General features: G+C 53.7%; 3 protein-coding genes across 3 annotated transcripts in view; all 3 read left to right on the forward strand.

The window, feature by feature from the left end:
• Positions 1-196: 196 nt before the first annotated feature.
• NRAS (NRAS proto-oncogene, GTPase) lies at positions 197-5,469 on the forward strand. The gene is made up of 5 exons (XM_064398973.1): positions 197-390; positions 1,033-1,211; positions 2,143-2,302; positions 3,515-3,638; positions 5,331-5,469. Exons 1-4 carry the CDS (start codon positions 280-282, stop codon positions 3,632-3,634), a joined length of 570 nt encoding a protein of 189 aa, XP_064255043.1. The 5' UTR covers positions 197-279; the 3' UTR covers positions 3,635-3,638; positions 5,331-5,469.
• A 9,668-nt stretch (positions 5,470-15,137) lies between these two features.
• Positions 15,138-22,541, forward strand: AMPD1 (adenosine monophosphate deaminase 1). The gene is made up of 14 exons (XM_064399199.1): positions 15,138-15,310; positions 15,837-16,008; positions 17,399-17,561; positions 17,749-17,968; positions 18,324-18,453; positions 18,739-18,933; positions 19,143-19,274; positions 19,358-19,521; positions 19,643-19,769; positions 20,174-20,337; positions 20,666-20,786; positions 21,217-21,390; positions 21,813-21,923; positions 22,386-22,541. The coding sequence occupies exons 1-14, from the start codon at positions 15,138-15,140 to the stop codon at positions 22,539-22,541; spliced, it is 2,202 nt and encodes a 733-aa protein (XP_064255269.1).
• Positions 22,542-22,995: 454 nt separating this feature from the next.
• Positions 22,996-26,953, forward strand: part of DENND2C (DENN domain containing 2C) — a 28,132-nt gene continuing 24,174 nt past the window's right edge. The window contains 1 exon segment of the mRNA XM_064398848.1: positions 22,996-23,064. Coding sequence (XP_064254918.1) covers positions 22,996-23,064 — 69 coding nt within the window.

Here is a 26,953-nt window from a genome sequence, read left to right on the forward strand (position 1 = left end):
TGTCTCTCCCGTGTCCCTCCCGTGTCCCTCCCGTGTCTCTCCCGTGTCCCTCCCGTGTCTCTCCCGTGTCCCGCCGTGTCCCTCCCGTGTCCCTCCCGTGTCCCTCCCGTGTCCCTCCCGTGTCCCGCCGTGTCTCTCCCGCCGTGTCGCGCCCGTGTCGCGTGTGCGGAAGCGGCGCGGGCGGTGACGCGCGGGCGGGAGGCGGAAGCGGCGCGGGGCGATCGCGGGGCGGCGGCGGCGGCGGCGGGGCCGGGCCGGGCCCGGCGAGGCCGCGGGGCCATGACCGAGTACAAGCTGGTGGTGGTGGGCGCCGGCGGCGTGGGCAAGAGCGCGCTGACCATCCAGCTCATCCAGAACCACTTCGTGGACGAGTACGACCCCACCATCGAGGTGCGCGGGGCCGCGGGGCCGGTGCGGGCTCGGGGCTCGGGGGAGGCTCCGCCGGGCCGGGAGCGCGTCCAGGGCCCCGCAGCCCGCCCGGGGCTCTGGGAGCGGCTCCTGCCCCGTTTGCCTCGGGCTTGCTAAAGCAGAGCAGAAAGGCCGGCACGGGCTGGGCAGGGCGGAGGCTCTGCTCGCAGCCAGCGTGTTTGTGATTGTCTTTCATTTTCTTCTCCTCTGGAGGAATTTCTTTAAAGCAACATGAGTCTGGGTTTTGTAACAAAGGATGGCAGGGCTTAGAGTCTCGTTTGAAATGGGATAGTTTGGGCATGGTTTAAAATGTGATGATTTGGGTAATATTTAAAATACTGTAGTTTTAGATAGTGGTAGTTTTTCATCAGAGACGGATGGGAATCACAAAGTTCAGACTGGTTTGGGTTAGAAAGGTCCTTAAAGCTCATCTGGTTCCATGCAGGGACACCTTCCCCTGTCCCAGGCTGCTCCAGCCCTGTCCAGCCTGGCTTTGAACACTTCCAGGGGCAGCCCCAGCTCCTGCAGAGCAGCTGGCAAAGCGTTTTTATGATTATTTTTACATTTCACCGTGCCGGGGCGGCAGGAGCCGGGCAGGGCTCACGGCAGTGCCCTGTGTTGCAGGACTCGTACCGCAAGCAGGTGGTGATCGATGGCGAGACGTGCCTGCTGGACATCCTGGACACGGCGGGGCAGGAGGAGTACAGCGCCATGAGGGACCAGTACATGAGGACAGGAGAGGGCTTCCTCTGCGTCTTCGCCATCAACAACAGCAAATCCTTCGCCGACATCAACCTCTACAGGTACAGCTGGGCTGCCCAGGGAATGGAACTCTGCCTGAATGAAGCGCTGAGGTGCCTCAGTGAAGGATCAGGAACAGACAAAGATTGAATCTCCCACTTCTGTCAGGAAGTTTTGTCACTGTTCTGTGCCAGTGCATGGAATCACAGCAGGGGTGGGTTGGAAGAGACTTTAAAGCCCATCCATGCCACCCCTGCCATGGCAGGGACACCTTCCTCCATCCCAGGCTGCTCCCAGCCCTGTCCAGCCTGGCCTTGGGCACTGCCAGGGATCCAGGGCAGCCTCAGCTGCTCTGGGCACCCTGTGCCAGGGCCTCAGCACCACCTTTAGTTCAGTTAAGACTGGGATGGTTTCCACCAGTTTTATTTATTTATTTTTAGTCAATCCATACAAATATCTCCAAGGAGTGCCAAGAAAACAGTGTCAGACTCTTTTCCATGGTGCCCAGGGACAGGACAAGGAGCAGTGGCCATAAACTAAACCACAAGAAGTTCCACCTCAACATGAGGAAAAACTTCTTTCTGTGAGGGTGGCAGAGCCCTGGAGCAGCTGCCAGGGACTTGTGGAGTCTCCCTGGGCACGTTCCAAACCCTCCAGGACATGGCACCTGTTCCAGGTGACCTTGCCTTGGCAGAGGGGCTGGGCTGGGTGGTCTCCAGAGGGCCCTTCCAAGCCCAGCTGTTCTGGGCTTCTGTGAATCAGATGCCATTTGCAGCTACAGAATGTCATCTCTGAGGAAAGGGATGAGAAATCCAGAGTGGAGTTATCCATGGACAGAAAATGAAGTGTACAAAGTGCTTGGCCATCTGCTGACCCCTGAGGCCCTGCTCAACCTTTTTTGTGGCACAGGGTTGTTTGAATACTGAACTAAACCAGTTTTACTATTAGAAAATACTTCCCAATTTATTTTTTTTATAATTTGTCTTCCTAAAGAGAACAGATCAAGAGAGTGAAGGACTCAGATGATGTGCCCATGGTGCTGGTGGGGAACAAGTGTGATCTGCCCACGAGAACAGTGGACACAAAACAGGCCCAAGAACTGGCAAAAAGCTACGGAATCCCCTTCATAGAGACCTCTGCAAAAACGAGACAGGTGAGGGGCTCCCCCAGGCCTGGGGAGTGCAGCAAGGACATTTTCCCATGTGCTTTTGTCTTATTTACAGGAGAAGCATTTTTTTCAATCCATTTGCAGTTTTTTGCTTTTATTTCCCCGCTCACTCTTAGCTTGAAAGAGTTCTGGGCTGGGCCAGTACAGGAATCACTTCAGACTCACCCTGGCTTCCTTTCAAGTGGGTCGTGTTGAAAAATAACAGAATAAAAAAAATTCAGCTCCCCTGAAATTACTAAATAAAACTTAAAAACTAACTAGGAAAAAAAAACCCCTCAAAATAATAAACATAATTAAAACCAGTAAATGTAGAGATAAAGACACCTACAGTGGTTTTGTGGAAAATTACATAACAAGAAAAAATAACACTTGCCCAAAAAAAAATTAGAATTTACCTTTACTATCAAAGCATTCAAATGCAACCAGCAAAACCCCCTCTTAATAAACCTCCAAAACCATAAAAAAACTTCCCAACAAGAAACAAATGCCTGCAAAATAATTCCTAAAATATAATACTTATGTCTTAAATAAAAACCACATTTTAACTATACTAAATAAAAAAAAACTAATTATAAAATGTCACAAAACACACAGAAGAGAAAGAAACCCAGCTACTTTCTACTGCTTCAAATGATGTTAAAATTTTGATTCCAGCCAGTTCAGTGTTGGCAGGAGGAGCACCAGAGTTTCAGCTGCTCTCCCTGGGGCCTGTCAGAGGCTGAGCTCGCTCACCCCAGACCTGCTGGCTTCTCTTGGCTCCTTAATGAAAGCCAATTAGCAGATTATGATTGCAGACAGAATTCCCCAGGCTGGACTAATGGGCTTCTCCAGAGCCTCCTTGGCCACGTGGGCCTGTCCAGGGGAGCAGAGCAGGAAGGTGCAATTATTGAGCAGCAGCCAGAAAATCCTCAAGAGCTGAATGGCAAGAATTCTAAAATTGGGCAAGGAGTAGCTGGTTTCCTGCATGGAAGCTCCCTGAGATAGTTTTCCATGGTTTTTTAGTGGTTGTTACCCCAGGAGTAGTCAGGCTGGGATGTCCCTGTGGGATTCCTCCTCTTAGGGAGCATGGGGTCAGTTGGGTGCTGCTCTTCCTGCACAATTGTGTCTTTCAAATCCTCTAAGGGGTTCTGGGATGGACAGATCAGTGACTTCAAAAGCTTCAGGGAAGAAAATACCTGACCTTGTGTTTGCATTCAGGGTGTGGAAGATGCTTTTTACACCCTGGTGAGGGAGATCCGGCAGTACCGGATGAAGAAGCTCAACAGCAGCGAGGATGGGAACCAGGGCTGCATGGGATTGTCCTGCCTGGTCATGTGAGAAGGTGAGCTGGAACCCACTGCTGCCCTGCCTGCCCTGCCCTCCAGCACCTGCTGGGTGTGCTTGGAAAGGCTGCTGGCTGTAGGGGGGATTTCCCCTTTTGTAGAACATATTGATTCCCTGAGAATTGGATCCTGCAATGGATCCTGCAATGGAGCTTACAGTGGATCCTGCAATGGATCCTGCAGTGGAGCTTACAGTGGATCCTGCAATGGATCCTGCAATGGATCCTGCAGTGGAGCTTACAGTGGATCCTACAATGGATCCTGCAATGGATCCCACAATTGGATCCTGCAATGGATCCTGCAATGGAGCTTACAGTGGATCCTGCAATGGATCCTGCAATGGATCCTGCAGTGGAGCTTACAGTGGATCCTACAATGGATCCTGCAATGGATCCCACAATTGGATCCTGCAATGGATCCTGCAGTGGAGCTTACAGTGGATCCTGCAATGGATCCTGCAATGGATCCTGCAGTGGAGCTTACAGTGGATCCTACAATGGATCCTGCAATGGATCCCACAATTGGATCCTGCAATGGATCCTACAATGGATCTTACAGTGGATCCTAGAATGGATCCTACAATGGATTCTACAATGGATCCTGCAATTGCAACCTACAATGAATCCTACACTATATTCTACAATTGGATCCTACAATGGATCCTGCAATTGCATTCTACAATGAATCCTGTACTTGGATCCGACAATGGATCCTACAACAGATCCTGCACTTGGATCCTACAATGGATCCTAAAATTGGATCCTACAATAGATTCTATAATGGATCCTGCAATGGATCCTGTACTTGGATCCTACAATGGATCCTACAATGGATTCTACAATGGATCCTGCAGTTGCATCCTGCAATGGATTCTGCAGTGGATCCTACACTTGGATCCTACAATGGATCCATTGTAGGGATCCTGCAATTGCAACCTACAATGGATCCTACAATGGATTCTACAATTGGATCCTACAATGGATCCTGCGCTTGGATCCTACAATGGATCCTACAGTGGAAGCTACAATGGATCCTACACTTGGGTCCTACAATGGATCCTGCAATTGGATCCTACAATAGACCCTACAATGGATCCTACAATGGATTCTGCAATGGGTCCTGCAATGGATCCTGCAATTGGATCCTACAATGTTTTAATGCTCAAAAAAGAAAAATTCCCCTCTAAGTTGGTGGCAGAGTTTAAGAGAAGGAATTTTCATTCACGTCACCCTTTTGGCTGGTGGGTGGATGGAACAAGATGATCTTTAAGGTTGCTTCCAACCCAACACATTCCATGATTTACACCAATTCCAGTGGTGTGATTTTCTGTGTCATTCCTTTCTGTCTCCTTCTTTTGGGAAATCATTTGGGTTGTTTGGAGAGGGTGTAATTTCTGAAGAAACACCTTGAAAAAGGGTGTGCACAGCTGAGTGACTGACTCCTGCACAGCTCCCCTCGAGCTGTGTTCCTCTGGAATGTGCTGATTCCAGGATTAACCAAATAAAATGGGGCAAATAATGCAATCTGGGTTCCCAGCTGAGGGAAATTCCTCTCAGCCATTCCCTGAAAGATGTGGCTTGTGACTATGAAAACAGCCAGACCAGCTCAGGACTTGCACTGCTGCACTGCCCATCCATCCCAGAGCGGGACAGAGCTAATTAGTGCTAATTGGAGGTGCCTTTCTCTTCCAGATGCCAAGGAAACTGGTTCAGGTGCAGCTGCTGGACGAGCCTCGATCTGTGCTGCCTCTCCTGCTGATCCCTGCAGTGTTTGGGTGCCAGGGACAGGCTCTGGGCACCAGAGTTAATTAGCACAAGGACCTTCTCCGTGCTCATCTGAAGAGAACATCCATGGCCTCTACCTCCCTGCTCAGCTCACGGAGCAGCAGCACCTCGGGACGTGCTGGGATTCTTCTCTCACTGTGTTACCTGGCTTTGTTCCAGAAGAAAACCAGTCACAAAAGTGAACTATAGAGACTAAATGCTGTGAAAAAGATGACACTTTACCTCTAGAGTAAAAGCTAGAAGTGCTGTGTGTCCCCTGTCTGTTGGATCCCGTGCAGTGCTGTCAGAGGAGTGGCACAGTTAGTGTCACACGGGCTTGTGCCACCAGCAGTGCCCCTGTCCCCTCTCAGCTGGGTGTCTGCTCTCTGTGCACCTGTACAGCAAAAGTGCAACATCTCCAGTGCCAGGAGTGCCACCTACCTGATCCTCCATTTCTGTAATAAAAAGGAAAACCTTTCCTAACTAAGTGCCTGTTTGCTAAGAAGATTTGAAGTTGTCCCTTGGGTTGAGGAAAACCCCAAGGACTGGAATTTCTTGGGAGCTCATTGTGTCAAGCAGGCAAGTGTGCTGTGGGTGACCTGGGCCTGACAGGATCCTCCAGCAGGAATTTGGAGGCTGGAAGGTCCAGCAGGCACTTGAGAGACTCTTGGACAAGGGAGGGGACACACTGCATCTGTGTTTTACTTTCTTTGTGGGTGGAACAGTTTATATCCTGTATTGTTTTCCTGCAGCATTCAGATCTCTTCCAAGTTGGACCAAACCTGCCAGCTGTTCATTTTTGACATGAACTGCCAACATTTCTGGGCAGCTTCTCACTAATTAATCTGGTAACTGGAGGTTGCTTTGGACAGCTGCTATTCAGCTCTCTCTGTAACTTGCAAATTGTTTTATTCTGAATTATTTTCTTACCACAGACTGTAAAGAGTCTCTTCAAAATGTCTCTAGACTGTAAAATGTAGTTGGAGTTTCCTTGTCAGGGAAGCAGTGGGGGGGTTGGGGTTGACTCTGGCAGGGTGCAGGAAGTGTCTGGAGGTGCCCCAGGCCAGGCTGGGGCAGCCTGGGGCAGTGGAGGTGTCCCTGCCATGGCAGGGCTGAATGGGATGAGCTTTAAGGCCCTTTCCTGCCCAAACCACCCTGGGGTTCTGTGGTGGAGGGGAGAAGGCTGAGAGCTGCCACGGGCACCTGAGCCAGCTTCTGATTGCAGCATCTTGCAAAATGAGGAAGGAAATGAGCTCAGTGATGGCTCCTCAGGAGGTGTGGCACAGGCTGGTGGAATCCTGGGCTCTCTCTGAGCCAGGGAATTGTGAGCTGAGCCAGCTCTGCCCAGAACAGAGCACCCTCCCCTGGTTACCTGTGCCCAGGTGTGCTCTGTGCTGCAGAGCCTCCCGTGCCCTCCCCTGTCCTTGTGCTGCTGGGCTGGGTCCTGGAGGAGGAGGAGGAGGAGGAGGAGGAAGGAGCCCTCAGCCAACAGAGGGAGCATTTGGTCAGTGCCAGGCAGCAGAGCAGGAGGCTCAGTTTCAGGTTGTTGGTGTCAGTCACACATCTTAATTTAGAGTGCTCAATTTCAAATGGAATTGGAAATCTAAACAGAGAGAGAAGAATTTTTTCCTTTTAATGTTGCTTCCTTCTCTACTTACAGTCTTAATTCTCTTCTTGGAATGAAGAGGATCAATCTGCATCACATCTTCTTTATCTGTGATAATCCTTATAAATACTTTTTTCAATTTAACTTTGACTGATGTGACTGATAAGAATTAAACCCACAAAAAGTGTAACATAAAATATTATTTTCCAGCAACATACACACAGTGGTGGGCAGAACTGTGGGGACCATTGGCTCGAGTTCTGTTTGTTTGATGTTGCCCAGGGCAGCTGTGGCTGCCCCATCCCTGGAAGTGTCCCAGGCCAGGATGGAGCAGCCTGGGGCAGTGGAAGGTGTCCCTGCCCATGGGATGAGCTTTAGGGCCCCTTGCAGCCCAAAGCATTCCATGAGTGCAGGTTAAAGCTGGCAGAGCTGCCACCCTGCACAGCCAGGGCTCAGAAGGCTTTGGCAGGAGGATTTTCTGTGGAAGCCTTCCCTGCTCCTGAAGAGCTGTGTGGCACAAGGGCTGCCAGTTAATAAAAACCCCTGGGAAATGAGGAAAAGCCTTTGGGAGCTTTGGCCATGTGGGGCCAGCAGGAAGGGCAGTGTGGGGTTGTGAGGACACTGAATGCTGACACTGTGTCACCCAGGCCCATGGATGGGGTTTGGTTCTTGGGAAATGCAGGAATTTGTTTCCTGGCCACAGCACAGCTGCCTGTGGCCTTGGAGCCCTCTGGATTTGATGTTTGAAGGGTGTGTGGTCAACCTGGAGAATTATTTGGATGGAGGTTCATCACAGCAGTGCTCCCCACTGCTCAGCTCTGGCTGCCAGTAAAATGTACCAGCTGTAGCTCCAAAGGCTGGGAATTCTCATCCCTGTGTGGGAACTGACTGGAAAATGCATCTGCTGCTCTTTGCTGTTCCCTTTCTCTTGGGCTCTATAAAACCTGAAAAGGGAAAAAGCCCTGGTGAGGACAGGTCTGTGTTTGTGTCACCTTTGGAACCTTTACAATGGTTTTTAGGATTTTTTAAGTTTTTAGGGTGCTGCAGAGCTGACCTGCACGGGTGATACTCCCAAGTCCATCAGTGTAGTTCCAAATCCAGCAAAAAATATAAAATCAGGGTGTTGTACTAGTCAGGAGTGAACTCAGTGGTTGTAATTTGTTGTCACCTGCCTCACAGAGAACCCTGGGTTTGGTGGAATCCAAGAACTGGAAGGACAAAGCCCTGTGAACTTTGGGGAAAACTATTTAGAAGACAAGCACAGAAGGTTTTGCACAAGACAGGTCCCTGGAAAAGGTGCTTTAGTAGCTTTGGTGCAAATATTGTTATTTAGAACAGCACAACTCTGCACTGGTGCCAAGCTGATCTCACTGCCCTTGCTGGACAGAACAGACACGAAGAACCTTTGAGGTAAAATATGAAAAATGGGTAAAGCTCTTGTTCAGAACTTCCAAGTGCCAATGACTGGAAGAAATGTTTCTCTTGCTGTGGCTGAGCACAGCTCAGTGGAGCCAGTGGAATCCTGTGGTTGTTTCTCTGTGTCCTCACTCCGTGCTCTTGCTCAGATTCTGTCCTTGTCCTTGCTGGGCTTTGGATTTTAACCAGGATCTTTAAGCTGCCATCATTTTTAGTACAGCTCAGCCTTAGAATTGGATTTCAGGCAGCCTCAGGCCTGTGGGGGATCACATTCTGACCTGTCTGTGCTCCTCAAAAACCCCAAACCTTGAGTGTGTGCCTGTGGTAACCCTCAGGATGGCTGGGAAATGTTGGGATCTGGACTTTTAACCCAAGGGCTAATTTGTTGTTACTTTGTTTAATTATTTGCTTTCAATAATGCATCTCTTTTGGTTTGGATTGAAGTAAATTATTTTGCTTCTTAAATAACTTTTTTAAAGAATAAACTTTGAATTCTTAGGTTGTTTTCTTTGGGTTCTGGGTACAGGATCCATGAGTGGGTCACAGGAGGTTTATCACAGTGCCCTCTGCTTGTCTGTGGGGTGGGATTTGCTCCATTCTGTCCTGGAGCATCAGTGAGCAGTGGCAGTGACCTTGAGACTGCCACAGGCTTGGTCCAGTCCAGTTTTAACCTTGCTTCTGCTGAATCTCTGTTTGCAGTGGGGTCTCTCATGCTGATTTACATTAAAAAAATGTAAGTAAATTCTTTACTTGATACTCCAATGGCAAAACCAGCTATTAAATTACTGCTGTGCCCAAATCATGCTCTGTTAGCCTTTTAAATTGCTTGATTCAGTCCTCTAAAATACTTCCCTCCTGCCAAAAAGCAAATTTTGTGAGAGCACACAGTCAGTAAATGTGCTTCAAGGGTATTTCTCCTCAGACCTCAGGTCAGGCATCTGAAACCTGGAGTCCAACCTGGGGTTTATGCCAGGAATTTAAAAACAGACCCCCAGGAGCAGGGACACGCAGTCCCAGCCTGTCACACCCTGAGCTGGGTGGCTGCTGAGAGCCCCAGGGTTCCTTGGCTGGCTGAAAGGTTTCCCTGCAATGGCTTTGGTGCCTGGGCCTGCAGAGAGCTCCCTGCAGGTTCTGGTTGTGCCCTGGAGCAGAGGCAGCCTGGGGTGTGCAGGGGATGGCAGAGAGCAAGGGGCTGTCACCAAAGGGGTGCTGGGGACAAAGGTGACAAAGAAACTCCATCATCAGAAGGCATGAAAAGGCACTTTATTAACAGAAATCCACAGTTCTTAGAGAAACAATGGTGGACCTAAGACCTGATTGGCCTTTAGGAATCTTCTCCCACCTATTGGTCAAGAAGGGACAACTCCTGCTTGTAAACATCTTTGACAAACAGAGATTGCCTGCCAGGTGCAGAGATTGAGAGAATAATTGTTTTAATTCTTTCTCTGAGCTTTCTCACAGCTTCCCAGGGGAATCCTGGCACAGCTCTGTGTCTGTTCAGAGGATGTGTGATCACCACAGGCGGGGAGAGGAGAATCTGCTGAGGGTTTCCCCAGTGCTTGATCAAAGGCCCAGCACAGCCAGGATGCCCTGGTGAGATCCACCTTCTCCCCTCCTGTTCAGACTCCTCCTCTTCAGGAATTTAAACCATTTTCTAGCGAAGCTTGCCCCACGGTCTCTGTGGACACAAGCTGCAGGAGGATCCTGCTCAGGAACCCAAGCTGCCACATTCCTGGTCCAACCATTCTCCCTTGGCTGGACCTGGGTGGAACCAGGGCAGCTCAGAGGTAAAAGTGGGGGGCTTTAGAGGCACTCCAAAGCCTCTGGGTGTGAATCAGTCACTTTCCAGCTGAAAAAGAGTGGGAAGACAGGCTGTGTGTGCCAGTCCTGGAGTTTGCACAGGCCCTGGATCTAACTTTAGCACAGCATGCCCAGGCTTTACTCAGATTTCCACCATGAGCCCACCCAAGCTCACCCCGTGATTAAAAAAGCTGAGGGATCAAAAGACCATCAAGATTCTCTTGAGGAAGATGACCTCTGTATCCTAAAGGTTATTTTTGGTTTCAGATGTGAATCCCAAGATCCCAAGGAGGGTTAAGGGCTGGTTTAGTCCTTGTGGGAGAGCAAACAAGAGGAGACAGATTTTATGGGCCTGGAATGAAACAGTTAAACAATAATGTGGTGTGGAGACCCTCAGACTTGGGGATGGGTGAGAGCAAGAACAATTCAGAACCTGAAAGTTTTATCAGCATGAGAAGGAGACTAAAGCTGTACCATCATCCCAGCTTTGCCCTGGTGCTGCACCTCAGCAGTTGGAGGGAGGAAAATTATATTATATTATATTTTTGGGGAATAGCAGGTGGGGGGGGGGCTAAAATTCCCTAAATTCTGGAGAATTTCTCAATTACCACCCAGCTTGTTTTGAAGTTGTGCCCATCAAATAATGGGAACATCTTTTCCAGAGAGTTTCTGGATGCTGTGGAAATGATCTCAGCTGGAGAAGCTGCTCCAGGTCTCACCTCACTTCCCTGCTGTGCCACAGGATTCCTGTGCTCCTAAGGACAAAATCCATGGCTTGTTATTTCCAGCTCTGTATTTTATTTTGTCTGTGCAGGTGATCTCTCACCTATTCCAGCCTTCTTCTTGGACAAGAGCTTTCCATAGCTGCTCCTGCAAAATGTGGCACAGCAATCCCTTGGATATAATTCCAAATAATATTCTGTTCCAGGTGATTTTTCTGTTCCCTTCACTGCTCTGACCAAAGCCACCCTTTAAACCAGAGCCAGACTGTGCCCAAAGGCTTTGTCCTTTTCCAGGGCAGTTTTTAATGCCCAAGAATAGAAGCACAAACAAACAGGGAAAGACTCTGCTTCGCCTCAAAACTCTTTTATCTCCTGATCTGTTCAGTCTCACCACTTCCCACCAGGAATCTGAACCAGGAGCTCAGAGTTATCCTGGCAGCAGGCAGGACACAACAAATTCTGGCCTTTCTCTTCTCACTGGAGGTGATTTCCAGCTGCAGGTGAGACCTGGAGAAGGTTTGAAGGAGGGTACAGCCCTCAAATCCAATATGCTGGAAACAATCTGCTTCAGATGAAGGCAGGAGGTGCCTCCCAGCCTGAGAGCTGCTCTCCCAGAGCCCAGCTGAGTCCCCTGACCCACCCTGGGTTTGACTGAGAGCTGCTCTCTCTCAGATACACCTGGGCTGTGGCTCACCACGTCCAGAACTGATTATCAGATCAACATTATGACACAAAGTTTGGAAAAGGCAGTTCCTGAGAAGCTCAGGAACAAACCGTGGCTCCCTGCACCTTCCTTTATTGTTGGGTTCAGCAGGGAAGAGGTGAGGACATCTGGGCAGCCCTGTTGGCAAAATCCAGGCTTTCCAACACATCCCTCCCTCAGGAAAAGCCTCTGAACAGCTCAGGTGAGAGCACATGGTTTGTACCTATCCACAGCCCCTGTTCTGATTGGGAATTTCCTTTAAACCTTTGGTTCAGCATAGAAAGCATCAGGTTTAGTCTCTCTTAAAAGATTGAATCCCACAGACTACATTAGAAAGGAGCAGCTGCCCTGGAAAGCAGAAATCTGGCCAGACACCAGGTGACACTTCACAAAATGTAAAATGCAAACCTGACTTCAATAAAATGATTAATTAAATTTGATTAGTTAAATTAAATATAATTTAATTAAATTTGAGCCCTGCTTTCACCTGTTTCAGTGCAAGTACTTGTGGCTGCACTTTAAATAGTCCCACAGTTGATCTCCACTCTCCTTTTAGAGTGGGAGAGTCTGATTACAGGGAAGGGAAAGCAGTAAAATTAGTGTTGTGCTGCCAGGCAGTCACTTGGCCCCTTGTGCTCGGGGACTCTGGGGTGTTACTGAGGCTCTGCAAACGCTGCTGAGATGTCTCGGGTGAGAATTCCAGGTAGGTCTGAAAGCCAAGTGTGAGCCAAGGGGCCACAGGGCAGCTTCCAGGCCCACAGCCTCGCAGATTTGGATGTGTGCTGTCCAGGGGACCTCACTGGGGCCTTTGGCATTTCTCTTCCTGCTTGGAGACGTTTTTGGATAGTGCAGTGAAGAAACTGTGTTATTGTTTAAACCTTCCTCTGCTTGTACTGAAGGAAAAGATTGTCTCTCCTGGGTGTAATGTGTCCTGCAATGACACCATGAAACCCCTGGGGAAGGGCTCAGAGGGACTGCAGGAATCTCTGTCACCCTGAAGCTCAGCTGTGGGGAGCTGCAGCCCCGAGGGGATGGCAGCAGGAGCTGGGCAGCAGGAGCAGGGCCAGGCAGGCTCTGCAGGACACTGCAGAGGGACATGTGGCAGGTGATGGCAGGTGACTGCAGAGCCCTGAGTGATAACAGCCCCAAAGAGCCCCGATAGGAGCGTGTTTGGAATTGCAGGGCTGTGGTGTCAGAGGCGCTGTCCCAGCACATGAAGCTGCTGCTAAAGCCTGGCCCTGCACCACCAGTGAGAGGCTGTGAACCTTCCTGAGTGTAATTTCCATCCACTAAAGAGATGAAAGGTCAAACGAAACATTTCTGGGATGCTTTGTAGGCAAATAATACGTGGAGTCAGGATTCTGGAGCGTGTGTGCCACAGGCTGGGGAAGGCAGCAGCTGCCATGGCAGAGCTGCAGCCTGAGCTGCTGGGTCAGGGGGAAAGGGCAGGGGCTGAGCCTCAGAATGCTGCTGCCACCCTGCCTGAGCAGAGACAGGCTCTGTGGGACTGCAGTGCCCCAGCTGCCTGATCCTGCTGGGGAGTAAGGGCAGCCGTGAGCACAGGGGGATGGAACTCCATCTCTGAAATGGCCACCCATGCTGGGGGCCACAGAGGAGGGCAGAAAATAGCAAAGCCTGGTGCTCTGAGACTCTGGAATGTCAGCTTGCCTGGTCAGCAGGAGGCTGAGCTGCCCTCCCTGTGTCCCTGCAGGACAGGGAGAGCCCTTCCAGGCCAGCTCAGCCCCAGCACAGACTGCTGCCTGCCAGGAGTGGAGCGAGAGGATCTGGGTTCTAGAGGATGCTCCACCTTGGGCCCTGCAGGGAAAGCAGGGCTGTGCCAGGCAGAAGCTGTGCCACAGCTGGCCTGGATGGGTGGGAGGGACCTGCAGTGGGGTTTGGTTCCACGCTGGGGCATCACCGAGGCTGTCATGGGACAGGCAATGCACAACGTCCCTCTTTGTGTTCCTCAAAGTGAAAACTCCTTCTCTGCCTTTTCCTTCCAGTACCTGAAGGGGCTACAGGAAGGCTGGAGGGACTTCTCACAAGGGCAGGGAATGACAGGACAAGGGAGAATGGTTTCAAGCCAAAGGAGGGTGGGTTTAGGTGGGTTATTGGGAAGGAATTCCTCCCTGTGGGGGTGGGCAGGCCCTGGCACTGCCCAGAGCAGCTGGGGCTGCCCCTGGATCCCTGGCAGTGCCCAAGGCCAGGCTGGATGGGGCTGGGAGCAGCCTGGGACAGTGGAAGGTGTCCCTGCACATCAGATGAGCTTTAAGGTCTCTTCCAACCCAAACCATTCTAGGGTTCTATGATTTTCTAATAAGTGGAAGGATTTGGCTAAACTTGTACTTTGCTACTCCCTTTTTAAAGACTGATGAGGTGATAAGGCACAAAGGCTCAGATTTTGAGGGGCTGATCACAACAGCTTTTATTTTGTCTCTGTTTTATCTCAAACAGCGGAACACAAACGTGAGTATTGCTGGGTTTCTCTATGCTCTGCTGTGCTACTGTCTAGACATGATCACTGGCACCACGCAGCAGTTACATGATCATGTAGATCATGAAGATCATGAAGACCATGATCATGGTGATCCTTCAGCAGCTGGGGAAATGCTGTTTCCTGGCAGTGCCAGCTCTGCCCATCGGTGTTACACAGAATGGTCCCACCTTTTGGTCCTTTGATACAGCACCAAAATATGCAATTTGTTAAATATCATTCTGGCACCCTGAGTGCTGTCTGTTCTGCTTTGGTCCTCACCGTGACCATGTCCTGTGTGACACTCGATGGTGAGGTCCATCCTTGGGCACCAATCCTCACCTTGCTTTGTGTCCAGCTGCCAAATCCCGCTGTCAGAGCCCCTGTGCTGCCATGCAAACTTCTGCTTCTGGGAGCTGCTGCCAGCAGAACCCTTGAGTTCTTGTTTTATGGTGTTCTGTTGGCAGAGGAAGGCCTTTAACCTTCCTTATCCTCCTCCAAAAAGCTCCAGCCAGCCCTGTGGCAATGGTGGCACCTTTGCAGCACGATGCACGTGGTGGGCTGGGAGTGCCCAGCTGGGAATGCCCTGGGATGGTGGAGCTGAGTGCTTGGGCTGCCAGCTCTGCCCCCATCCATGCCTCTGTCACCCCCTGACTGCTGCAGCAAGTGGATTTTGGGCTCCCTGGAGCTCTAAGGGCTCTGCCAACTTTCCCCTCTCCCTCCCAGTGCATGCTCCCACAGCTGCCCTTTTCAAGGACCTGCTTCTCTCTGGGCCTTTTGGCAGCATTCTTGGACTGTATTTACTTTTCCTGCTGTACTGGGGGTATCAAGGTATGTCTCCACCAGGTGTGGCCCAGCCTGGCTGCAAATTTGGGAGGTGGCTCAGAGTCTTCTCTAGGCTGTGGGGACCACGAGGAAAGGGCAGCTGAGCACGGAGCTGCCTGCAAGGGGCACCTGCCTGTTCCAGGGGCTGGGACTCCCCTCCCTGAGGGACACTGAACTCCTCTTTGCAGAGATGGACGAGTCCCTGCGCTCCTTCGCCGAGAAGGTCTTTGCCTCCGAGGTGAAGGATGAGGAGGTCAGGGGGGAAATCTCTCATTTCGACGTGGATGAGATCTGCCCCATCTCCCGGCAGGAAATGACAATGCACATGATGCTGCAGGAGGCCAGCTCCACGGTGGAAATGCGGTGAGTTCCCAGGAGCCTGGCAAGGAGGGGAGCCCAGCCTGCACCTCCTGGCCAGAGCAAACAGGGGGGATGTAAATACAATCACATATTGGGCACAGCTCACCACACCTGTGGAATAAATCCTTGATAATCCCAGGGCATCTGTCAGGTACTCCAGGATTTCCTCTCCAACTGCTTGCACTGTTGGACAGAAGGACACCCGTGGCCCATTCCCTGGGTGTCAGCACAGCCATGGCCACAGAGCTGTTGGGGAGGGAGACCTGGGCACTCTGGAAAGATGCAGCTTCCAAAGCCTGTGGCTACTTTGAGTGCTGTGGCTACTTTGAGTGCTGTGTCTACTTTGAGTGCTGTGTCTACTTTGTGTGCTGTGGCCTGTGCTTCTGGCAGCGCCTGTCTGAGGTGCTCAGAAGTCACCAGTGAGCGGGATCAGGATGTGCACAGCTGGAACATGGCTGGGGGAAGCTCCTGGCCCTGCACCGCGTGTGCCCGTGGAACGGGGCTGTTGGCCTGAGCCTTTCCTCCGCAGCAGGAAGAAGCTGATCCGCATGAAGACGACGGTGCTGGCACCGCCCATGGCCCCGGGGGCTGTGCCCAGCCTGGCTGGCCCCCAGCAGGCCAGCTTCACCTGCCCAGTGCCCGAGTACCAGACTGTGCCCCACTTCCAGCGGGTGCAGATCACTGGGGATTACGCCTCCGGGGTAGGTGTCCATCCCATGGCTGCTCCCTTTGCACCCCGGCCACCCTCTGCTCCCTGCCTGTCCCTCAGCAGTGCCCAGTGCCCAGGGTCAGGGTCATCACAGGAGTCTGTACCAGCTGCACTGGGGAAGGTGTCTCCCAGCTCAGTCTGTGCCTCACAAGCATCTGGGGGTGCCCTGCTGCATCCCTGGGGATCAGAGCTGAATTCCTTAGCAGGAGCTGTGGGGTGCTGCATATTCCCATGGGATTCTCCAGGGAAGGCCTGGCAGGGCGGGCTGTGCTCCCTCTGTCACAGCCTCTCTGCTTGCACACAGCTCTGTGCACATCCAGGGATCCCAGAACAGCTGAGGGAAGTCACCAAGCCCCTGCTACAGGCAGGGTCACCTAGAGCCATTTGACCAGGACTGTTATCACATCCCGTGCTAATCCTGCCTCCCTCTCCTCCTCAGACTCCTATTACATTTTACATTACATTTGTGCTGCTTCTAAGAGCCTGCTGGAAGGTTGCTCAGCCTGGAGCTGCCCAGCAGAGGGGATCTGGAAACCCCTCCCTGCTCAGGCACTGAGCACATTCCCCCTGCCATGACTGTCCTAGCTGGGACTGCTGGTTTCCTGTCCTACTCCACTCCAGTCTCTTCTGACTGCCCAAACACTTGTTTGTGCAGTAAATCAAAAATCAGTGACACACAGGGTTAGTGCATCTTGTTGTTCATGCTTCAGTTTCAGCCTGGGCTCCAAAAATAGCTTTAATGTTTTGCCCAGGCCCGGCTTCCATTTCAGGGTCCATTACTGCTTGCAGTGAGGAATGCAAGAGGGGGTGACATCAGAATTCCCTGGTTCTGCATCCAGGAGCTTCCCTTTGTCATGCCTGGGTCTCTGCCTGTCGTCCCTTCCTCGCCCTGCTCAGGCAGAGCAGTGGGACATTGATATGATATGATTTGATACATGATGACCTAGATGAGATATATGATGATATGATATGATATGATATGATATGATATGATTATATATGACAAGAAAGTTGTAGAGGGACTTTTCACAATACCCTGTAGTGACAGGACAAGGGGGAATGGCTTCCCACTGCCAGAGGGCAGGGTTAGATGGGACATTGGGAAGGAATTCTTCCCTGTGAGGATGCCCTGGCACAGGGTGCCCAGAGAAGCTGTGGCTGCTCCATTCCAAGGCCATGCTGGATGGGGCTGGAAGCCCCCTGGGACAGTGGAATGTGTCCCTGCCCACAGCAGGGGCTAGAACAAGATGAGCTTTAGGATCCCTTCCAGCCCAAACCATTTTTTGACATTTATCTTGCCTCCACCTGGGTGCACCAGGGTGTCTCCTGGACACAGCCATGCTCCAGCTGTGTGGTTGCCTTCAGCATCCCCTCCCCTGCAGGTGACAGTGGAAGACTTTGAGGTGGTGTGCAGGGGCCTGTACCGGGCGCTGTGCATCCGGGAGAAGAACATGCAGCAGTCTCTGCAGAGGTTCCCCAAGACGCCCTCGCAGTACCTGCGTGCCATCGAGGGCGAGCCCTGGAAACCCAGTGACGTTGGCCCAGGTACATCCAGGCACCCCGGGGGCTTCCTCTGCCCTCAGCACGGGGCAGGGCTGGGCAAGGAACTTGCCCAGGCTCTCTCCTTGGTGTCACAGTGGTGGGGTGTCCCTGCCCGCTGCGTGGGGTGGGGGAGCAAAGGCAGGCTGGGAGGTTTGGGCTGGCAGCCTGATGGAATTCTCCTTTTGCTCAGTGTTCACCCCACCAGTGAAGGAGGGACAGGATCCCCTTGACAGCGGGGGCCTCCCCGAGGACCTGGGATACCACGTGCAGATGAAGGATGGGATAGTTTATGTCTACGCAGACAAGGCAGCGGCTGAGAGAAATGAGCCCAAGGACCTGCCCTACCCCAGCCTCGAGCACTTCATTGATGACATGAACTTCCTCTTGGTCCTGATTGCACAGGGGCCTGTGTAAGTGCACAACCCACCAAACCCTGCCTCAGTGGGCACAGGGAGGTCAGGGCAGCCCCCTCCCCTTCCTGGCAAGAGGGAGGAACCTGCTGGTGGCACACCTGGCTGCACAAGTGTCCTCAGTGCTTGTCAGACCCCTTGGCTTGGGTCTTAAGCAAAGCAGCACTCAGAGGCTGGAGACAGCACCTGTGGGCAGGCTCCCAGCTGGCCAGCCTTCCTTCAGAGCTCTGTAACAGAGCAAGGGGAGGCACCTCAGGGGAGCAGGGCTGGCCAGCATGAGCTCCTCCAGCCCAGGTGGAATCTGTGACCCTGTGCTGAGGGTGAGTAGCCCAATTCTGCCCTTTGCTCTCACCAGGAAGACCTACACTCACCGGCGCCTCAAGTTCCTCTCGTCCAAGTTCCAAGTGCATGAAATGCTCAATGAGATGGAGGAGATGAAGGAGCTGAAGAACAACCCCCACCGTGACTTCTACAACTGCAGGAAGGTAAAAGGCAAGGCTTAGAGCCCCAGGGACCCTGGAGAGGAGCTGTCATGGTGCCTGCCCCTCCCTGGGAATTGGATTTAGAGTCCATGTCTGTAGCAGCAGCATTGCTCCTGTGAATGAGATGTGCTGCCTGCGATGCTCTCAGCAAAGCTGTGCCCTCTGGCTGTGTTCACCTGCTGGGCTGAGCCCTGCTCCCCACACAACGTGCTCACCTGAGGGGTTTGTTCACCCCCCTGGGATGGTACCTGAGCATCCCAGCTTGAAGCTGTGCCTCTGTTTTCCCAGGTGGACACACACATCCATGCTGCAGCCTGCATGAACCAGAAGCACCTTCTGCGTTTCATCAAGAAATCCTACTGTGTGGATGCCGACCGCGTGGTCTACGACGCCAAGGGCAAACAGCTCACCCTGAAACAGCTTTTCCAGCAGCTCAAACTGCACCCCTACGACCTGACAGTGGATTCCCTGGATGTCCATGCTGTAAGTGGGAGGACATTTAATGTAAGATCACTCTTGGGCCACTCTTCCCCCCATGGCTTTTGCCTTCCCTGTGCACCCACACTTGTGTGCATTAATATTTGTGTCGGGGTGCAGCAGCTCCTGGTGATGCCGTTTTGGGTGGTTTGGCTCAGTCCCTGCTCCCTGGCAAGCTGTGAGGGCAGTGTTTGAGCCTGACCCCCCTGCTCCAGGGCCGGCAGACATTCCAGCGCTTTGACAAGTTCAATGACAAGTACAACCCCGTGGGGGCCAGCGAGCTGAGGGACCTCTACCTGAAGACGGAGAACGCCATCAACGGCGAGTATTTTGCTACCATCATCAAGGTATGGAGACGGGGGAGGAGAACAGGGTGAAGCTGTGCTCTGCTGCTCTGGCTTCCCTTGCCACGGTGTGCTCTGGTTTGCAGGAGGTTGGCTCTGACCTGGAGGATGCCAAGTACCAGCACACGGAGCCCCGGCTGTCCATCTACGGGCGCTCGCCTGAGGAGTGGGCCAAGCTGGCCCACTGGTTCAACACCCACCGGGTCTATTCCCCCAACATGAAGTGGATGATCCAAGTCCCCAGGATTTAGTACGTGCTGGGGGGCTGAGGGAGCACGGTGCCTTACAGATCCCTCATCCCTGAAAGGGCTGTGGGGACAGTGGGCCGTGTTGTCCCTCTGGTAGCAACTAATCCCTGTCTCTGTCCACAGTGATGTGTTCAGGTCTAAGAATTTCCTCCCCCACTTTGGGAAAATGCTGGAATATATCTTTGTTCCTGTGTTTGAGGCAACTATCAATCCCCAAGCCCACAAAGAGCTGAGTGTCTTTCTACGCCACGTGAGTGTCAGCTGGTGATGTTGTCAGGTGTGGGGAGAACTCACATTCCTGTTTGTGCACGAGAAATGGGGAATGGTCCTGACATGGAAAATGGCATCACTGGGCCAGGGGGCTCTGCCTCATTCAGGGGAAGGGGAGATGTGGCCAGAAGTGCAGGAGGGGTCAGATTGCTTGGCTGGCTGCTGTGGGGCTGGGAATCGCTGTCCACCCATCTCCTGGGGAGATGTGAGCTTTATTTCAGGTCCTGGACTTGGAGGGGTGTGAGGAGCAAGGTCTGCAGCCTTGCCTGACCCTGCCCTTGGGGAGCACAGGGCAGAGCCGGGCTCCGGTGAGCTGTGGTGGGGCAGAGTGAGCCCAAGGTGGGGAGTGTGAGATGCACCTTTTTTGCTCCTTTTGCCAAGCAGATCACGGGCTTTGACAGCGTGGATGATGAATCCAAGCACAGTGGACACATGTTCAGCACTAAGAGCCCAAAGCCAGAGGAGTGGACTTCCCAGAAGAACCCATCCTACACCTACTACATCTACTACATGTATGCCAACATCCTGGTGCTGAACAACCTGCGCAGGTGAGGCCTGGCATCTGCCAAGGGGCTGCCACGTGCCTTGCCTCAGGTCTTTGATTGTTGGTGTGGAAGAAGTGGGGCTCTCCTCGCTCTGTATTTGGAGCATCACGTCCCAGAGCAATTCCAGAAACACTCCTGGGTAGGAGGGGTGATGGACTGGGGAGAAAGTTCAGGATGTGCATCTATTGCACACACAGAGGAGAAAGGAGAAGGAGTAATGTGCTCCTGAGTCAAGCTGGATTCCTGGCAGGGGCAGAGCTGGGCCTGAAGTTGGGTCCAGCCACCCGGCCCTGCTGCTTGCCCGCTCTGAGCGCCCCTTCCCTGTGCCCAGGCAGCGTGGCATGAACACGTTCCTGTTCCGCCCGCACTGCGGCGAGGCCGGGGCCCTCACACACCTGCTGGCAGCCTTCATGACAGCTGACAACATCTCCCACGGGCTCAACCTCAAGAAGGTACGTGGAGCAGGCTGCCAGGAGCAGCCCAGCACGGCAGAGCAGAACTCTCACAGCTGCCTCAGGTAGCTGGCAGTTACCTGTGCCTCTGCTTTACACGGACACAGCCTGGCTCCAGGCAGGGGTTAAATGGCTCTCTGGGCTTCTCCAGGCATGTCTAGGGATGTGGCTGAGGAGTGTATTAGATCTGGGGGTTTAGCCTCACAGACCCACCACAGAATATGTTTGTTATCACTGGAGCCAGCCGAGTTTGATGTCAGCTCCGTGGCCTCTTGTGCTCCTTAGCCTGAAGCACTGATTGCTGGCTGGCCCACCTCTCTCCTTGCACACAATTCCCTGTCTGGGACTGGCCTGATCTGAGGGGTGACCCTGGCGAGGTGGAAGGTGCAGCACCTTCATCCCTAACGTGGTACTCTGCTCGTCTCTGCAGAGCCCGGTGCTGCAGTACCTGTACTTCCTTGCCCGGATCCCCATTGCCATGTCCCCACTCAGCAACAACAGCCTCTTCCTGGAGTACGCCAAGAACCCCCTGCTTGACTTCCACCAGAAAGGGCTCATGGTGTCCCTTTCCACAGACGACCCCATGCAGTTTCACTACACCAAGGTACAGTGTGAGCTGAGCGCTGGGGTGGGACTCTGGGGCTGGCACTCTGTGGTTTGGTTTTTTGGGTTTTTTTTGGAAGCCAGTGGCACTTGCAGAGGATCCAGCACGTGCTGGGTCATCTCTCCCTCCACCAGCAGATGTCCAGGTAGGATATTAGGAAAAATTTCTTCACTGAAACAGGGGTCAAGCATCTGAACAGGCTGCCCAGGGCAGTGGTGCCTGGAAGTTTTCAAAAAATGAGAACACGTGGCTCTTTGTGATATGGTTTAGTGGGCATGGGGGTGTTGGCTGAAGGTTGGCCTTGATCCTGGAGAACTTTTCCAGCCCCAATGATTCAGTGGTTCCGTGAGCTGTGGGACAGCCCCTGCAGAGCACGGGCTGTGCTGGCAGAGGCTGCTGACCCCTAAAACCCTGCGCTGCAGGAGCCCCTCATGGAGGAGTACGCCATCGCTGCCCAGGTGTTCAAGCTCAGCACCTGTGACATGTGTGAGATCGCCAGGAACAGCGTCCTGCAGTGCGGCCTGTCCCACCAGGTGGGTGTCCTGTCCCTGAGGGGTGTGTCCTGCAGTCTGTCCTGCCCCATGAGGGGTGTCCTGTCCCTGAGGGGTGTCGTGCAGCATGTCCTGCCCCATGAGGGGTGTCCTGCCCCATGAGGGGTGTCCTGCCCCATGAGGGGTATGTCCTGCAGTGTGTCCCGTCCCACAAGCTGCGTGTTCTGCAGTGTCTCGTCTCCCACGAGGCGTGTCCTGTTCCATGCAGTGGTGTCCTGCAGCATGTCCTGTCCCATGAGGGGTGTCCTCTCCCAAGTCGTGGGTGTCCTGTTCCACGCAGGGGGTGTCCTGCAGTGTCTCCTGTCCCACGAGGTGTGTGTCCTTCTGGGGTGGTCCTGCCCACGGCCTGAGAATGGCACCAGCTCCGCTCGTGGGCTCAGGGCTTCCCTCGGGTGCTGCCAGCGGGGCTTCTGAGGTCGGTCCCGCTGTCTTCGCCTCTGGCAGGAGAAAGTGAAGTTCCTGGGTGAAAACTACCAGGAAGACGGGCCCGATGGCAATGACATTCGGAAGACGAACGTGGCCCAGATCCGCGTTGCCTATCGCTACGAGACCTGGTGCTACGAGCTCAACCTCATCGCCGAGGGGCTGAAGAACGAATAGGCGGGGGCCGGACCGCGGGGCCGGGGCAGTGCCGCACTGCGAGGGGGGCCGGGGTCGGGCCAGGGCCGTGCCGGACGGCGAGGCCCCGGGGCAGCGCAGTAAAACCCCGTCTGCGAGCGGATCCGACCGCCTCAGCGCCTGAGGGAAAGGGGGCGGGGCTATCGTTTGAATGACAGCAGCGCCAACCAATGGGCGATGGCGATGTGCGCCTGAGGCGGAGCGAGGGTGGGATCTTAACCTGAGTGACAGCCAGAGCAGCCAATGGACGGCGGCTCCGTGAGCTCCGGGAGCGTCCTGCGGGAGCGGGCCGAGGCCGCGGAGAGACGGGACGGGGCGCGGCGGGGGCGGGGTCTCCTTCTGAGTGACGGCCGCGTCAACCAACGGGAAATGGCTTCGGGCCCTTCGGGGCGGGGAGGAGGTGGGATCACCACTTGAGTGATGGCTACAGCAGCCAATGGGAGGTGGTTCCGTGCGCGCCGGGAGCGTCCTGCGGGAGCGGGGCCGGGAGCGGGCCGAGGCCGCGGTGAGACGGGGCGGGGGGCGGCGGGAGTGGCGGGGGTACACCGGGAGGGCGAGCGGGTGGCCCGGGGGTTTGGGGCTTCCCGCAATCGCGGTCGAGCTTGGGGCGGCGGGCCCCGAGGGGTCCCCATGTCCCGGCTGCGGACAGCGGCCGGTGCAGCATCTTGCCCGTGCCTGACGGGCCGGAGGGAGCAGGTGCTGCTCCAGCTGCCCGGAGGAGACGCCGCTCGCCGGGGGAGCCGCGGTCGGGGTGGGTTGGTCTGCCCAGCCCGTGCGGGGAGGGCGGCGGGCGGGGCTGGCCGGTGGCGGGCACAGGACGCTCGGAGGGCCCCGCCGGCCGTCGGGGAGCGCGTCTGCCGTGAGGGCGATGGAGCGCGGGCTGCCCGGGGCGGCTGCTGCTGCTGCGGAGCGTCTCTGTCGCTCCTTTGAAACAGCTCAGGACAATGGATTTATCAATTGCAAGTTGTCTCCCCGCGGGGGTGGCCCAAAGCCGCCGTGCTCTGGGTGCTGCTCTGTCTCCCAGCTCCCCGCTCTGGTTCTGTACAGAGCTTTACGCGCTGCTGGGTGAGGTCTCGCTGGATGTTTGTGCTTTGTTGCGCTGTGGTGCGTGGGGCTGAGCTGGAGCAGTGTCCCCTTGCCTTCCCCACACACACACACCCTCTGTGCCAGTGACACGGCCTGCCTGGGAGGGTGCCTGGCTGGGGCAGAGCCCAGGCACTGCTGCAGCAGTTCCTCCTCGCAGCTGGGACTGGCATCAGCGGGGGATGGAAGGAAAGTAGAAGAGAAGTTACGGGAAAACCAGCCTCTGGAAATGTGCATTTGAGCGCTGGTGGCTGGAGGACCTGGCCTGGATGTGGAGTCCTAGTGCTGTCCATTGCTGCTTGGCAAAATTTTTATCTCAGTCTTCCAGTTGTAATAATGGGATATGGATATGACTCAGTAGGCAGCTCTGGAACACATTATCTGAATGGTGTCTGAGAGGTTTTCTGGTGCTTCCTTAGTCTGTACCCTTTGAACCTCCTGGGGCAGCTGCCTCGGTGCTGCTGAGACATTCCCAAAGGAATGAGTGCTTGGTTGTGTCCCCACACAGCCTGTCTGGGGTGGCCCGTGTAAAGCCACACAGGCTTTGTGCCTTTCCTTTGGAACCTCACCTCTGATGGTGGCACCAAGGAAGTGCTCCAGGATAAGTCGTGATTGATTTTTAACTCCATGCCCAGCTTGTGCCTCATTTCTGGTGTGCAGCTGCAGCGTTCCTGGGGCTGGCAGCCAGCCCGGGGTGCAGGGGCTGAGTCAACTGCTGTTAGTATTGCTACCCTGGGCATTCAGATCCTGTGAGTCAGGTTAAAAACCCACGACTTTTAAAAATAGTACATTGTGGGTTTTGTCCTTGGGCACCCTGGTGTAGCAGCCTTCAGGGCTTACATGTTGGAAGTGCTCTGGTTTGGAGTTTTTTAATATCTTGAGGAAAAACTTACTTTCAAGAAGTTGCATTTCATCACTTTAGAAAAGGACAGTCAGTAGAAAAGTCTTAGGACCCATGAGGGTTAGACTTAACCTCTTTTTGCTGTGTAATTTGGATTAGCAGTAAATTTTCTCTGTCCAGGGGCTGTGGCCGTGGATGTAATGAGGCAGAACTGCTCCTCAGCAGGAGATGCAGCAGCATGGAAGGAGTTAATACCTCGTGGTTAGAGTAGCTTTGTATCGAGATGGAAATGACTAAGCACTCTGCATTCCTGGAGAGTTACTTATTTTGATATAAAATCTGCTTGTTTGGTACTGCCCATGTCTTTGAGGCATCAGCATGGCAGGGTTGTTGAGAGGAGCGTCGGGATTGTTCTGCAGAGGAACAGGATGGGAGTAGCTGAGAGCTCTGGAAGGGGTCCTTTCCCTCCAGGAACGAGTGCCAGCTTCCCTAGGCTCCACAAGACCAGAAACTGCTTTTGATTTGGCTGCTAGCACAGGTGGCTTGGTGACAAGGGCTCTGGGGTGGTTTAGGACTGCACAGCTTTCACAAAAGGACTGAGATTGCCTCAGAGCTGCACGGGCTGGTCCAGGCGGGGTTTGTGTTCCCAGCAGCAGGACAAGGTAAGGTGCTGTGTCAGTGCCTCTGCTCTCTCTGTGCCTCTGCTGCAGGCTGCTCGGGGTTCCAGCAGCCCAGCTTTGGGGGGCTGACCTCAGCACTAGGCAGGGATTCATTCTGGAACAGCAGAACTGGCAGCTTTCTCTCCTTGGGAGTGTGGTTTCAGGAAATGGAATTGTCTCGAGGCTTTGCATGGAAAATGTGTAGTGTGCTCTCTGGATTTCAGGGCTGGAAAAAGAGTCAGGGCTACCTGTCATGTGCTGGGAACGTGCCTTATTCTTCTGCTTTGGGAGCTTCCAAACAGCGTGGATCAGAGAGGCAGTCTTTTGGCAGAAATGGGTGGTGTTTTGTCTGGAAATTATGTAATTTTCCCCCAAACTGCTGCTTCCAGTGAAATAATTCAGTATTCTTAACTACACTGGTCTCTGAGTCCTGATGCAGTAAGGATGATAAATTTGGCTTCTCTGGAAATACTGGGAAGCACACTGGGGCCACGGGAGGAGTTTGGCAGGGGAGGTGAGGATGGAAGCAGTCACAAGTCTGGTTATTCTGTGACAGGAATGATTTGTACGGTGCTTGATACAAGTGCTGGCTGCCTGACCCAGGTGGTCTCTGCCAGCTCTGTGTCCCTGAACTGTGTTTTAGCCTGTCCTGGACTACATTTAAGAGTTACTTAACTTGGATCACACCACCCCAGTGTGCTCTTTCTTCACCAAAGATCAGTCTCTACCCTTGCCTGGGCTCACATGATGAGCTGAAATAAATGCCTGGTTCTTGATAGCAAGCCTGGGCAGGTGAAAAGCTGCATTCCTCTCTTCCTTGGATGGATATTTTGGAAGAGACAGTCCAGGGAGCAGCACTGAGCAGGGAGAACTTTAGGCTTGTGCTCGACTGTCTCTGGATCCCATTCCTGTGTGTCCAAGGCCAGTTTGGATGGGGCTTGGAGCAACCCAGGACATTGGACAGCGTGGAAAGAGATGAGCTTTAAGGTTCCTTCCAGTCCAACCCATTCTGGGATTCTGGAATTCCATGTTCTGGCCAAGGCTGAGCTTCTCCACGTTTCTCAGCTCCTGGTTGTGCCTTACCATGGGAGCAGGGACCTGGGCAGTGGGAGAGGGCAGCAGCATTAGGGCTTGACTTCAGCCATGGCCTGAGATGAGGAAGCAGAAATGGGTCTGTCTGTCTGTCTGGCTGTGTGTCTGGCTGAGGAAGCTGCAGCACAGGCAGTTTTTGTTGCAGCCTTCCCAATGTGAGCCATGGCAGGAAGGATGTGGGGCGGGCTGGCAGCCAGCAGAGCTGCCCAGCTTGGGCACAGCAAGGGTGGACCCACCTGGAGGGCTGTGCAGGGCTGCTCAGCCTCCTCTGAGCAGTCGTTTGTCCTCATGGATGGTGGAGGATGCCAGGGAAGGTTCTGGGCACTGCCCAGGCTCCCCAGGGAATGGGCACGGCCCTGAGGCTGCCAGAGCTCCAGGAGTGTCCTGTGCAGGGCCAGGAGTTGGACAGGATGATCCTTGTGGTTCCCTTCCAAGTGGACTCCATGAGTCTCTGCCAGGCTGTTCCCAGAGGAGCTCCCAGCTGGAGCATTTAGGAGAAGGCAGGCAGTGCTGTTGGAGTCAGAGCAGCTGGGCACAGGCTGTGAGTGCAGCTGCTGGACTGTGCATAAACCCAGTCCTGTGGATAAACCCCTGCTCCACCCCACAGAGTCCTTTGGGTTCTGCTCCCTGTGCCCCTCCTGCTTCCAGCAGTGCTGTGTTTGAGACTTGGCAGGCCCTGGAGGATCCTGGTGTGAAGCTGGGCTGCTGGGGGGGCTGTT

This window comes from Passer domesticus, chromosome 25 (assembly GCF_036417665.1).
Source record: "Passer domesticus isolate bPasDom1 chromosome 25, bPasDom1.hap1, whole genome shotgun sequence".
In the NCBI taxonomy this organism is placed as follows: domain Eukaryota; kingdom Metazoa; phylum Chordata; class Aves; order Passeriformes; family Passeridae; genus Passer; species Passer domesticus.

Bases quoted from the DNA above. Each gene is read 5' to 3' on its own strand.
- NRAS (XM_064398973.1), top strand. From the start codon at position 280: ATGACCGAGTACAAGCTGGTGGTGGTGGGCGCCGGCGGCGTGGGCAAG. The intron at 391-1,032 runs GTGCGCGGGGCC...CCTGTGTTGCAG, and splicing joins AGTACGACCCCACCATCGAG to GACTCGTACCGCAAGCAGGT. The intron at 1,212-2,142 runs GTACAGCTGGGC...GTCTTCCTAAAG, and splicing joins GCCGACATCAACCTCTACAG to AGAACAGATCAAGAGAGTGA.
- AMPD1 (XM_064399199.1), top strand. From the start codon at position 15,138: ATGGACGAGTCCCTGCGCTCCTTCGCCGAGAAGGTCTTTGCCTCCGAG. The intron at 18,934-19,142 runs GTAAGTGGGAGG...CCCCTGCTCCAG, and splicing joins ATTCCCTGGATGTCCATGCT to GGCCGGCAGACATTCCAGCG. The intron at 19,522-19,642 runs GTACGTGCTGGG...CTCTGTCCACAG, and splicing joins ATCCAAGTCCCCAGGATTTA to TGATGTGTTCAGGTCTAAGA.